This window comes from Capsicum annuum, chromosome 2 (assembly GCF_002878395.1).
Source record: "Capsicum annuum cultivar UCD-10X-F1 chromosome 2, UCD10Xv1.1, whole genome shotgun sequence".
Lineage (NCBI taxonomy): Eukaryota > Viridiplantae > Streptophyta > Magnoliopsida > Solanales > Solanaceae > Capsicum > Capsicum annuum.
This window is the reverse complement of record NC_061112.1, coordinates 24,094,725-24,109,557: the sequence shown is the minus strand read 5'-3', so window position 1 is coordinate 24,109,557 and position 14,833 is coordinate 24,094,725. Positions and strand designations below refer to the sequence as shown.

Here is a 14,833-nt window from a genome sequence, read left to right as displayed (position 1 = left end):
TAGTGAATTGTTCATCTCCTTTTGTGGATGTAGATCGATTGATCAAACCACGTTAAATTAGTATGTCTCTTTTGATATATTTCTCGCATATCTTCTTATTTGCCGTCTTTCTATGTTTGTTTTGCTATCTTCCGCATGACACCTGATTATTTCGCCCTAACAAATTGTTAATAAACGGAAGAGAATCAACAGCAAAGACTAAAAATTAAACCAGTCAAACACTGTAGAGAAAATAGGAAATGGGAAAACCCAATCAGACTTCCATCCACTAAAACAAACAACAAATAACAAGTGGAGTGGTTAAACACTGTACACAACCTCGCATCACAGCATAATGAATTTCATTTGCTAACCCCCAAGTTTTCTATGAAACCGATTATGGCTTAAAAAAGAAAAAAATAGGACGCGTTAAAAAATTGCAAACTCACAACAAACAAAAAGAATACCAAGCAACTAACTTATAATAATAAATTGGCTAAAATATCATGGCAAGTAAAGACGGGATCTTCAGTCCTGCCCACTTCTGAAACTTAGGAGCAGTAGCAGCTAAAAATACACTGGCGCTGTCCCTCTTAACACTGTTGAAATCGGACCCTTGCTGCTGTATAGTAGGTGCGAGTCAATTATAGAAAACCGGGAAGCAATTGGAGTGGGCAAAAAATTAATAGAGAAGGGTTGTAAAATTCTCTTAGTATATGTTTCTTCTATCCGCACTATATAACCTGGGAGAGAGCAGGCCGAACGCAGTCAGAACAACTGGAGTGCCATTTTTAGCTTATTCTGTTTCCACTTGGGTAACTTGTAGAAAGCCTCCTTAGACATCCCGAATTTCTCTCTGAACTCTTCCGAAGACAAGTAAGTCTGCAGCCAAAAGCAGTAAGAAAGGATCACAGTAAAATCAAGAAAAGCATCATATACAATCTCCAAATGAAGCTTTCTGAAAACGCACCTCTCGCTTAGTTACATCAATTTCAGTAACAGGATCTGCTGCTATTGTTTTCAGCCGGTCATATGGATAGATCGGAAGTCCTTCCTCATCTTCAGTTTCACCCTCTTTCACATCTTCTTGTATTGTTTCTGGTTTAGGTTTAGGAGTCTCCTCTGTTATATTGTTAACCGAGTTCTCCTTTGAATTGCCCTGAGGACTTGATTTCAGGACCTCCGTGCTCAATTTTGGTGCTTCAGGACTTCCCCCTTCATCATTTGAAGAGCTTTAGTTTTCTCATATGGGGATGCATAGCTGTTAGTTCCGAAATGAAAAGACTCTACCTTTGATAGAGCAAGGAATTATGACTTCCTTGGCAGGTAAAGCTTTATCGAAACTTGCTGTTAATGCTGCAATAGCTGCTGATCTGGGTGCCAATTTTGCTGAATCTGGAGTCACAGATTTTGGATAAAGCTTTCTCACCATTGGAGGAGGCGTAGATAGATTTCTTGCATTTGGGTTCTCAAAGGTAGCGGCTAGTGCATTAAAAGCTGGAGACCTGCCCCTAACACGAACTCGATCAGGGCTGAAAGACACGCTCCTAGACCTCTGTGACTTCTCGGGAGCAACAGACCGTCCACCATAGGACACAGGTGTTCTCCTTTTAGGTTTCTGATGGAGCAAAGCATGCAAAAAAAGAAAATCCACACTAAGAGGAGTCCAAGAGGAGTCCTTACATGAAGGGAAATGACGTGTCGAAAAACTCACCAAAAGCTTAAAATTAGAAAGGAACTGCAGTCTATACAGGGAAGAAACACGACACCAATATCAGGTAGAAGGGACAAAAGAGCATGATGATTCTATTTCCAGAATATATGAATATAAAGGAAAAAGTCATCTCTTCAAAGTAAAATTTGAAATAAAGTGCAATCTATAAGTTTTATCTTATTAGAAGGATAAACATCTTTTACTTTTGCAGTACCAACAACACTTCGGAAGGATACATTACAGAAGGAAGTGTCATATTCAACAGCATTCAGATGGTAAAAGAAGGAAAGAAAGCAAACATGAACAAAACCATAGTAATCCTTACCTGCGTACTTCGAGGAAAGGAAAGAAAACAAGGAGATATGAGAAGAAAACTTACATCCATTGGTGGAGGGCCTCCATTCTTCACTAGTGTGAGCTTTCTTTGGAATGAGTTTCCGTGCATCTGCCAAAGTGTTCTCTATTAGCAAATTAGTTTCAAAATCATATGCAAACATCATGAAGACACTTACAGCAGACTTGGTGGAGTCCCAACTGAAATGACGAGTGAAGAAAAGTGGTTCACTCCCTTCCATAACAATGTATATGGGAGCTTGGTGAGATAGCTTCTCCATAAGAAAATCATATTCCAGGAATTTCTGATGGAATTGATCAAAAATTATGTCATGTTAGCAAACATCGGAACAGCATATGGAATCACAAATTCAATCCTGGTTTTTGTAGAACCTCTGTGAAGCTATAAATTTATGTTTTAGCACTTCACAAACTATGCGCAACTAGTGCTCAGGTTTCCAAAGAAACATATCTAATATTATTCACAGGGGAAGTCCAGAGAAAGAAGAGTACATGTAAAGTGCTTGGTCTCTATTATAGCACTGTATAACTAATACCTGTATAACTTATGTGGGTGATGTATTATTTATACTGGATATATGTGGAATAGGACATGTCAATTAGCATACCATGATAAAGTTAATTCTTCACTTTAGTATTACAACTCATAATAATCCTAGTAACGTTTTTCAACAACATAGCAAATTCTAATTATTATTCACCGAATAACAATTTTTATATTATAATCTTTGGATTCCCGCTGACTCATCTTCTTGAAGCATTCAGATAGAATCAAGCTTGTCTTAAACCGGATCTTCCAAGCAAGTGCCTTTTTTTCCCAGAAGAGGGTACTCTCCTCCTAGGCTTGAGAGCTTATTCGCTTCTTCTTCACCTTTCTTTTTCTTTACATAATTTTTTTATTGAATGATTTCCTAAAAAAACAAGTCTATGAACTAAACGGTCCAAACTAGAAACTACGTCCCAATTCTCTACTTGGCAGGCCTCTTCCGTGGCTCCCTGCGTTAATATTTGAGGAAATAGCTCTCAACACAGTTGTTTCCTGCTCCTTTTTCTGTGTAAAGACTTGGTTGTAAAGGAAAAAGGAACACATATTTATAACATTAGCTAAAAAATGCACCAAACAAAGTACTAGTAGTACACATTAATTAATACAAGCGTTATTTTTTCCAATACATTCTACCAAACGACCCCTTACTAAGTCTGGACTTTTACGTCATCTAATAGATTGAAAGAATCTAACAAGTCCATAATATGTTCACGTTCATCCCACAACAAAAGTATGTTTTTTGGTAAATAAAATGTTTCATTAAAAGGCATCAAGAGGATGCAAGAGGTATAAAAGAGGGATTGCTAGCTCAAATACATAAAAAGGAAACTATACTAGAATCCGGGAACAAAGTCCAAGAACTGACCATTGCTATTTACCGGGGTTAGATTACACTGGCAAAAAAGCTTAAGGTATCCAGCTTTTAAAGAATCTTTTGAAGTTGTTTTTTTCTTTTAAAGAAGCGTGGAGATGGAGCACGATGATTCCAGTGTATAAGAACAAGGGAGACATTTAGAGTTGTAACAACTATAGAGGTATTAAGTTGTTGAGTCGTACTATGAAGGTTTGGGAAAGGGTGGTAGAGTTGAGGATGAGGAGGATCGTGACGATCTCTGAGAATCAGTTCGGTTTCATACTTGGTCGCTCGACCACTGAGGCCATTCACCTTGTGAGGAGATTAGTGGAGCAGTTTCGAGAGAGGAAGAAGGACTTGCACATAATGTTTATTGATCTAGAGAAGGCATATGATAGAGTTCCTAGGGAGATTCTGTGGAGGTGCTTGGAGGCTAGAGGGGTGCCCGTGGCGTACACTAGGTCGATTCAGAATATGTATGATGGTGCGAAGACTCGTGTGAGGACGGTAGGTGAAGATTCGAAGCACTTCACAGTTTTGATAGGGTTGCACTAGGGATCCACTTGGATTACTTGGATTTTCTTAATGAAAGATCGCACTAAATTGTTTCCGACATTCAAGAGTTATTGTGCTGAAATACAAAATCAATTGGGTGTCTCTATTTGTACCTTTCATATTGACAACGCCTTAGAATATATGTCCTCCCAATTTCAAAAATTTATGACTTATCAAGGAAGTATTGATCAGATTTCTTGTCCATATACCCCTCAACAAAATAGAGTAGCAAAGAGGAAGAATAGGCACCTCATCAAGACTACTCACACACACACACTTGTTATTCAATCCCATTTGAGGCGACGCAGTTATCGTATTTTGCTATTTAACAAATCGGATGCCTTCAACTTCCATTCAAAATCAAATTCCTTATACAGTATAGTTTCCACAGTCACCTTTATACTCTTTTCCCCCTCGTGTCTTTGGGAGTACATTTTTTTTTCATAACTCCACCCAAGGGAAAGATAAATTAACCACTCGTGCTCTCAAATGTGTTTTTCTTGGTTACTCTCAACAAAAGAAATATTGTTGCTACTTACCCGATCTTCGTCGGTACCTTATGTCCGCTAATGTCATATTCTTTAAGTCTCAACCTTACTTTACATCTTCTTCTGATCCTAATCATCCTAACATGTCTGAGGCCTTACCTATATCAACTTTTGAGGATCCTACCGTTACTTCTACAGCTCCATTCATAGTGTCACCAGTCTTACCTGCACTGACTTTTGAGGAATCTACAATACATTCTACAACTCCATCTACTATACCATCATTCCTGACTTATAATCGTTGTCCACGTATAGGCTCAGATGATTCTTGTCCTACACTTGACCCTACACCTCCTACAGACTTGTCTCCTCCAATTGCACTCCGAAAAGGTATACGGTCCACTTGTAATACTAACCCTCATTATACCCTTCTGAGTTATCATTTTCTATCATCACTCCATTATGCCTTATATCATCTTTGTCCTTTGTCTCCATCCCTAAGTCCAAAAAAAAACACCTTCGCATCCACGATGGCGACAGGCTATGATGGATTTTTCTTCTACATAATAAATACCATTCAGAGTGTGCATAGAGAGGTCTGTAATAGTGTGTGTTAGAGGAGTAATAGGAATAGTATACAGAATACTTGAAAAAGAATTATAATGCAGTGTCTATAAATAGGGTCTCACTATAATAATTAATGTAGATACACAATTCAGTAATATCTTTCTTTTATATTTCTCACATGATATCAGAGCCTCTATGATCTTGGTAGAGAATATAAAAAAAAAGTTTTTGATGTCGAGACAGTTAACTAATATAGCAACCCGTTTGGCCAATGATTGTGTTAGCAAAAGTTAAGCCAGATCACACTGAGAAGGACTGATTTGAGAAGCATCAGGGACGGAAAAAGTAGACATTGTGCTTATTTTCGGTACTTTCTCATATCTAATTTGCGTAGCACCAGGTATCTTTCAGGAATACTTTTTCATATCTGATTTGCATAGCACCGTGCATTTTTTTGGTGATTCCTTTCTCATATTTGATTTCCGTAGCACCGTGTATTTTTCTGGACTACATTCTCATATCTAATTTGCATAGCAGCGTGCGTCTTTTCGATGAATATTTTCTCATATCTAATTTATATAGCACTGTGCATTTTTTTGGTAACTACTTTCTCATATATGATTTCCGTAGTACCATGCCTTTTTCTGGACTGTTTTCTCATATCTAAGCTGCATAGCACCGTGCGTCTTTTCGAGGACTCCTCGAATTTGATTTAAAAAGTTTCGTGCGTCATTTTGATGACTCCTCAGATCTGATTTATGTAGTTTCACTTTTCGTCAGGGTTGTGCAAAAACAAACACCACCAAGAGGTCTAGTATCTCCCTACGACCAAACCCCAACCAACGTTGTTGTAAATCGACCTCCCATGCGCTGCCCGGATCTCTTCACCTCCAATAAGGTCTGACTATGCACTGACAGTGCATGAGCCTATTCTAGCCAGTTTTTCGATGACTTTCTTGTTTAAGATCTACTAGTTTCTTGATTTTGAAATGATGTTATATCAGTTTCCAACAATTTTCTTGCGACATCAACTTTCCGGCAACCTTTCCTACTTTTCTAACCCCTTTTTCAGTTTGTACCTTTTAGAACAAGAGTAGGAATAGAAATAGTTTATCAAATTTCACTTGAAAAAGAATTATAATGTAGTGTTCTACTTGAAAAAGGATTAGAATGTAATGTCTATAAGTAGGGTCTCAGTGTAATAATATAGATACACAATTCAATAATATTCTCATTTATTTCACACATGGTATCAGAGCTTTGTGAGAAGTATCATCGTGCATCATTCTAACAAAATCAGTTGTCACTAAGCAATTGTCCAAGTAAGTAACCTTTTCTGCCAGTGTTTCTCAAAACCAACATCAGCACCCGGTTCGGAGTTTCTCGGCGATCAAACCCCAGTCAGACTCCCCCAAATCAGGTGGAACATACACCACTTTTCCAGTAATTTCTCTTTTCCACTAGGGTCCTGCCATCATTTCGTCCCTACCCATATAATTTTTCACAGATTTTGAACACTTTCCAAAAGTCGAATCAAATATACTGACAATCTTTGCCAGTTTTCGACGAGATCTTACCCTTTCGATTTTTCTGGCAGTTCAGTACAATTTCTGCAAACATTTACCATAGATTTCAATTTAGTCCTATGATTAAGTCTAAACCCTTAATGAGGAGATCAGAAAATCAAACATCATAGTCCATAAAGAATCGACAAGAGGGAGGTCATTTTGGAAGATCTCGACCTAGGTGTAGTTATTGTAATAGGCTTGGATACACTCGTGTCGTATGCTATTCTCGACCCAAAGTGTAGCATTATAATAGGCTTGGACGCACATAAAATATGCTACTCTTTGCATGATCGGCCACCTAAAAATATTCAAGTTGCAGTCTAACACCATAGGTAATCAATGGGTTCATTAATCTAAAGAGAAATATAATGAGTATCTTCCGTATCAAGCAAGTAAGCAGATATCTCTACAAGTAGCCTCAACTGTACAGTCTCCTACCTTTGGATCATGGGTTGTGGACTCGCGCTTGTGATCATATTTTTGGTGACAAAATCTCTTCTGTCAAAAATATTTTATTCACAGTCTCTTTAGCCAATGGTAACCAAACCAAAGCAAAAGCAGTTGAACAAGCTAATCCCTTATCCTCTGTCACTTTATATTTTGTTCTTTATGTCCCTAATTGTCTTTTTAATCTTGCATCACCCAGTCAAGGAATTGTTCAGACTTCTTGTCCATACACCCCTCAACACAATGGAGTAGGCGAGAGGAAGAATAGGCACCTTATCGAGACTGTTGGCACTCTTCTCATTTAATTGCATGTTCTGCTACATTTTTAGGTGATGTAGTTCTCTCATCTTGCTATTTAATTAATTGGATGCCCTCAACTTTCATTCAAAATCAATTTCCTTATTCAATATTGTTTCCCCAGTCACTTCTATACTCTCATCCTCTTGTGTATTTGGGAGTACATGTTTTGTTTATCATTTCACCCGGGGAAAGATAAATTAACCCCCCGTGCTCTCAAATATGTCTTTCTTGGTTATTCTCGAGTACAAAACGGGTATCATTGCTACTCACCTACTTAACTGATGAAGATCTTCGTCAGTACATTATGTCAGGTGACATCACATTCATTGAGTCTCGACCATAATTTACATCTTCTGATCTTTACCATCCTAACATATTTGAGGTCTTACCTGCATCAACTTTTGAGGATCCCACTATTACTTTTACATCTCCATCCATAGTGCCATCGATGCACTGACTTTTGAGGAATCTACAACACCTTCTACAATGCCACCACTCCTAACTTATCATTGTCGTCCACGTACAGCATCAAGCTTAGATTATTCCCATCCTGCACCCAACTTTGCACTTACTACAGACTTGTCCCCTTTAATCAACCAATTGCCTTTCAAAATCGTATACAGTCTACTCGTAATACTAACTCTCATTATACCTTTTTAAGTTACCGTTTGTCATCACCTCCTTATGTCTTTATATCATCTTGGTTCTCTTTCTTCATCCCTAAGTTCACAAAAGAAACACTTTCTCATCCAGGATGACAAGTTATAATTAATGAGATGTCTGTTTTACATGCAAGTGGTGCTTGGAGCTTGTTCTTCTCCATTCAAGTAAATCAATTGTTGGTTGTTGTCAGATTTATGCAGTGAAAGTTGGTCCAGACGGACAAATTGATCGGCTTAAGGCTTGCTTTATCGCCAAGGGGTATACTCAAATATTTGGGCTTGATTAAAGTGATACTCTCTCCCGTGGCTAAAATAGCATTTGTTCGTCTTTTTCTATTTATGATTGTTGTTCAACACTAGCCTCTTTATCAGTTGGATATTAAGAATGTTTTCTCCATGGTAACCTTGAGGAGGAAGTTTATATGGAGCAACCACCTAGTTTTGCTGCTCACGGTGAGCCTAGTCTAGTGTGTCGATTGCGACAGTCACTTTATGGTCTAAAACAGTCTCCTCAAGCCTAGTGTGGAAAGCTCAACACAATGATTTAGGAGTTTAGCATAGTTCCTAGAGAAACAGATCACGTTATGTTTTATCAACATTCTGCTCCAAATCTATGTATTTATTTGGTGGTTTATGTTGATGATATTGTTGATAGCGGCAATGACCAAGATGTTATCATTAGTTTGAAGCAACACCTCTTTAAATATTTTCAGACTAAAGACCTCGGCAAACTTAAGTATATCTAGGTATTGAAATTGCTCAATCCAGATCAGGTATTGTTATTTCACAATGCAAGTATGCCTTAGACATTCTTGAGGAGACAAAAATGGTGGGATGTAAACCCATTGACACTCCTATGGATCCGAATACTAAATTCCTGTCAGGACAGGGAGAGTCACTCAGTGATCCCGGAAGATATGGTTGATAAGTTGAATTATCTCAAAGTGACTAAACCTGACATTTCCTATCACGTAAGGTAGTAAGTCAGCTTATGGATTCCCCATGTGATAGTCAATGGGATGCAGTTATTCGCATTCAATGGTTCAATGAAGTTGGATTGAGCACCATGAGGTCCCAGGTTCAATTCCAAACAGAGACAAACACTAAGTTATTTCTTCGCATCTGTTCCAGCCTTGGTAGACAGAGTTACGTGGTACTTATTGCTAGGGGTGGGCATGGTATGATTTGGTACGGTATTTGAAACTTTGGTACGATAATTTCAGTATTCGGTTTTTAAAAATACTATACCACTGCCATACCATATTAATTCAGTATTTTGAAGTTCGATTTCGGTAGTTTGCAGTATGACAATTGATAATTATAGTTTGTTCAACTTTGACAACATGTACCCACTCGTATAATAAAGTATTATGACTTCAACTTTTCAAAAACAGGTCTCAGTTGTATAGTACTAACACATTACACATGTAGAAATAAAAGAAAGTACAAACAACTTATGTTGTTAATCAATTACATAAAAGAACATTTCAATCATGATAGAGTAGTCAAAGTTCCAACGTCTAAACATTTAGTTTTATACTAATACTAAGTTGTATATTTGTTAATATTTTAATAATATATATAAGTTACTTATGCAACTATTACTTCAGTATGGTATTTGGTATTCGGTATTGTCCCTTATAAATATCGAATACCAAAAAAATTTAAAATGTATACTATATACCATAAACCATAATGCCAGAACCATGGTATCAAAAATCTTGGTTCAGTATGCTTTTTCAATATATACCATACCATGCCCACCCCTACCTATTGTTGGTGGAATGTGGCAAGTATCTCGTGACATTAATCTACGTGCGCGCAAGCTGGCCCGCACACCATGGTTATCATAAAAGAAAAAGTCAGCTCCAAGTAAAGGACTATTGTTTGGGGATTGAGGGCATAAGCAGATCATTGGGTATACAGACTGATTGGGTAGGATCACCTTGTGATATAGACGTTCCACATCCGGATATTGTGTTTTAGTAAGAGGTAATTTGGAGTCCTGAAAAAGTATGAAACAAGTATGGTTGCTCGATCTAATGCAAAAGCAGAATATCAAGCAATGGCGATAGACACTTGTGAGCTAGTTCAGATTTACCAGTTGTTGAGAGAGCTAAAATTTGGAGAAATCAGGCAAATGGAACTTGTGTGTGATAACCAAACGGCTCTTCATACGCATCAAATTCAGTATTTCATAATAGGACTAAACACATTGAGATTGATTGTCATTTTATTATAGAGAAACACTTTCTAGAGATATTATTACAAAATTTGTGAAATTTGAGTGATCAGCTTGCAGATACTTTCACCAAATCCTTCATTGGTCCTCGTATTAATTACATTTATTGCGGACTCGGTGCATATGACTTGTATGCACCAGTTTGAGGAGTGTTAGAATAGTTGTTGGAATAGGAATAGTTTATAGATCCTACTTAAAAAAGAATTGTAATGTAATGTCCTACTTGAAAAAGGATTAGAATGTAGTATCTACAAATAGGGTCTCAGTTTAATAATGCAAATAAACAATTCAATAATATTTTCCTTTATTTCTCACATTTCCTTTTCAACTTTTCAACTTAGGTAGCCCTCACATCCCGAGCAGTCCTTACTAGTTTTCTTGCAGATATCTTCAGCAAGTTCCGTATTGGTCTTCGTATTAGTTACATTTACCGCAAACTCGGTGCATATAACTTGTATGCACCAGTTTGAGGGGGGGTGAGAATAGTTGTAGGAATACGAATAGTTTATAGAATCCTACTTGGAAAAGGATTGCAAAATAGTGTCCTACTTGAAAAAGGATTAGAATGTAGTATCTATAAATAGGGTCTCAGTGTAATAATAAAGATACAGAATTCAATAATATTCTCCTTTATTTCTCATAGTTCCTTTTCAACTGAGGTAGCCCTGACGTTTAGAACCGTCCTTACAAGTTTTCTTGCAAATTTATTCACCAAGTTCCTCATTGGTCCTCATATTAATTACATCTATAACAAGCTCTATACATATGACCTGTATGCAATAGCTTGAGGGTGAGTGTTAGAATAGTAGTAACAAGAATAGTATATAAAATCCTACTTGGAAAAGGATTGAAACGTAGTGTCCTATTTGGAAAAGGATTGGAATGTAGTGTCTATAAATAGGGTCTCAGTGTAATAATGTAGATACACACAATTCAATAATATTCTTCTCGTATATTTCTGACAAAGCTGAGCAAATCTGGAAGAGCTCTTTCAACGTAACATCCTCAGCTATTTATCAATTCCCATTCTGTTCTTCAAGTTGAACAACTTTAGTCCAACTTTACTCTGAAATTATCCAGAAAAGGCCCTTGGTACTTCCATACAGCACCATTTGGCTGAACACAGAGTGACTGAGTGAGTGCCTTTGTTTTTAAATTCTATGTTGTATCATTAACAGCTGGCTCACAAGTCAACATCAAACATATTTAATTAGGTTTCCGTTACAAAATCTGAAAAAGTTGGTTTATTGAGCTTTCATTTAATTCCTCTCATAAACTAAGAGGACATGCAAACTGACTTACTCAACCAACCCGTAGCTCCGCATTAAATTTAATGGTAATGATCTTGTCCCAAAAGGCTGCCACTTCTGCAGCATATCTCCCAATACCACATGGCTAGGAGAGCTATTGAATGAGAGAAGCTTCAAGTGCCCAGGCCAAAATATTGCATGCCAAATAACTTAGCGACTCCCTCCCTATAACCGACAGCTATTAAAAATTCTCCATCAACTTGTGAACTATATTATGATCGAGCTAGAGTAGAAAACAGAGAGGGTATAGCTTGCTACACCACACAGACATACAAACTGACTTATTTGACCAACCCATAGCTCTGCATTAAATTTAAGGTGATAAACTTGTCCAAAAGCCTGCCCCTTCGGCAGCATATCTCCCAACACCACAATCCACATGGCTCGCTTGGAGAGCTCTATTGAATGAGAGGAACTTCAATTGCACAGGCCTAAAAATTGCAAGTCAAATAACTGAGCGACTATCTCCCTATAACAGACAGCTACCCAAGATTCTCAATCAACTTGTGAACTATGATCAAGCTGGAGTAGAAAACAGAGAGAGAGAGTATAGCTTGCTAACACCCCCCACCACACACACAAAAAAAAAAAAAAAAAGATGATGCTTCTATAACCCTCCTAGTCTTCTTTCAAAATTCTCAAGATAGGGAACCTATGCTGAAAGTTTATTTTCTCCTAATACACTCCTCTTCGATGTTTGAAACTTTTTCTTTGACCTTCATCACATAGTCAAAAGTCCCTTGGTCAAATTGCTTTTATTATTTTTGAATTAAAAATATCTCACTTAAATTGCAAAATTCATCTTGCTGTATGTGTTGTGAAATTACAACTCATAGATCACTCTAGTTTCATCATCTAAGCTGTGTAGACATTCTACTCGACTTAAAACATAGTACAAAACACTAATTTTGGTACTCCATTAACACAACAAGCTATACTTTTACCACCTTGAAGCTTCCAGTCATTCAATGAATTCAAACAACGCATGCCCTCATTGAAAAGCCATACCAGGATAACAATCCTATATATGCTCATCCCAAATTTTCTGTCGACCTCAACATTAACAACCTAAAGTAAACCTCACCAACATTATAAATGCAGAAGTTTGTATTTAGTAGTTCATAATAATCTAAGCAATGAAAGAACTTCCTGGTAAAATGCTTTAAGGCATACCTCACCAATGGCTAAAGCCTGCATTTTATTCTTGTACTCCACCATTTGCCCAACCCAAATATAAAGATCTGAATGACAATCAAGGATAAATACATCTTCTGTCATCAAATCATCTTGGTTGAAATTGTAGATCTCTGTCACCTGCAAGTTTTAAGAGAATCAATTCCAAGTGAAGTCTAGAAATATTTCTGGCAGTTTTGATCTGACAATAAGTGCGCATCCGGACGTCCAGTCATTTCAGTGTGTGTAAAAAATTCTCTTATTATATACAGAAGCTACTAGTAAAAGGAAACAGTATGTTGTGACCGTTCTATTTTAACCTAAGTTGCTCGGACTCGGGTGCAGATGTCCGACATGGGTGCGGATCTAGAGGTCGGATCCTCCATGATCTAAATCTTAAGATACAGGGGTACATATACAGGTATGGATACAGATGGGAGAATTTGGCAAAACATAATTCAAATATCTAAAAATAGAGTTATAAAAATATGCCTAAATTAAGGTGGACTATTTGGAAGGAACGGAATGCACAAATTGTTTAGAGCAAGTTTGAATCTGTAATTATTATTAAGTACAAATGCATTTCCGTACCTTTTTTTTTGTGTGTGTGTAACATGGCTATTGCAAATGATATCGAGGTCATGATAGACTTCTTGAGTTCATTGCACATTCAACAAATTTTAACCCGCGAATATCTTTAAAACAATTTCTGGTTCCAGACTCAATACAAATACCTTATAATGACAAGAGAACATATGCCTACATTATTGATCTCGCTTAGCTTTTGTTTTGATTTCAGCAATCATTGTATTTATCTCGAATTTCTCGGTCGGTTTTGATCAAAGTTCCCAGAATCGATAGACCATATCCGGTACGGATCCCACTATACCCATATCGTGTCTACACTGGTGCGGCACCAAAGTCAAGAGTCCGCACAACTTAGATTTTAACACTTCCTCATCTCCAGTAATAAGGCAAAGAAATAAACTGGAACACTCCAATAAGATTAAGAGGGAATAAGAACAGTCCAGCTGGACACTCACCTTTAGTTCCCCTGGAGATCAAGTAAATTCCAATAGCCAAGAAATGGACAAGTGAAGAAAACTAAATTAGTACAACTATTAAAAGCAAAAAAACATAAAATGCAAAATTTTGATGCTATTTTTTCAGTAAAAAGAGTTTTGAAAATAAAAAACAAAAAGAAAGTGAGAATCCTACCTTTTGAGAAGGTGCACGAAAACAAATGAGGATCGCTTTCAGCATCCCGTCCAATCTTCTCAGTAGGATATTCAGATTTTCCACCCAATATTTCCCAGAATTGCTCAGATTCTGCCCCTTCTTTTTGCAATTTTGACTGCATATCAGGCTGCACGTTGTGTAACAAATAAGACAAGGATATATATAGCATAATTAATGGAGCTAAGATAATTCAATGAGAGAGCAAAACTGGTTCAGTTTGACTGTCTCTTGTTAGAGGGTTGTGCAGCAAAGTTTTCAAAAAACAAACAGTAAAAGCGAAGACCCTCAAGCATATTTGTTTAGCTTGCAGATAAAAAAGATCAAGTAATACATGTTTACTATGGGAAAACATTCCATGAAAACTTGCCTTGATAAGATCCAGTTGCCTCTCAACAAGTTCCTGATCCTCAGAGGTGGTAAGATTTCCAGTCCATGTGAAGACTGAGGAGCCACTGTGTAATATGTAGCAATATGAGGAATTCAAAGATGAAGCCACCTGATTTCATTAAAAAGGAAAAAAGAAAATTATGATTCTTTAGCCAGACACTATGTAGGAAAGTGAAGATTAATCTTAGCACAACAGACAATAAAGGTCAATAAATTTCCTCAAACCAATGACACCTCGATTGTAATTAACTGGACTACCTATCTACTATTTGCTTCCTTTCTATCAAGATCTTAAAAAAAGAAAAGAATGTTAAGAGAGAACTTGCAAAACCTAATTTAAAAATCCAAAAATTGTTTTGCTGAAGAACCACATACGAAGACGTTTAAAACTCACGAAGTGTTATACACAAACATGACACTTTCAGGAATAATATATGGTATATCTCAT

General features: G+C 37.1%; 1 protein-coding gene across 3 annotated transcripts in view; it reads right to left on the bottom strand.

The window, feature by feature from the left end:
* Window positions 1-233: 233 nt before the first annotated feature.
* LOC107857630 (villin-4) overlaps window positions 234-14,833 on the bottom strand; it is a 40,597-nt gene continuing 25,997 nt past the window's right edge. For all 3 annotated transcript variants that reach the window (XM_047405279.1, XM_047405281.1, XM_016702484.2), the window contains 9 exons: window positions 14,366-14,494; window positions 13,978-14,125; window positions 13,803-13,813; window positions 12,760-12,900; window positions 2,206-2,331; window positions 2,073-2,138; window positions 1,270-1,597; window positions 950-1,194; window positions 234-861 (listed from right to left, as the gene is read on the bottom strand). In XM_047405279.1, coding sequence (XP_047261235.1) covers window positions 748-861; window positions 950-1,194; window positions 1,270-1,597; window positions 2,073-2,138; window positions 2,206-2,331; window positions 12,760-12,900; window positions 13,803-13,813; window positions 13,978-14,125; window positions 14,366-14,494 — 1,308 coding nt within the window. In that variant the 3' untranslated portion in view covers window positions 234-747. The remainder of the gene's footprint in view (window positions 862-949; window positions 1,195-1,269; window positions 1,598-2,072; window positions 2,139-2,205; window positions 2,332-12,759; window positions 12,901-13,802; window positions 13,814-13,977; window positions 14,126-14,365; window positions 14,495-14,833) is intronic.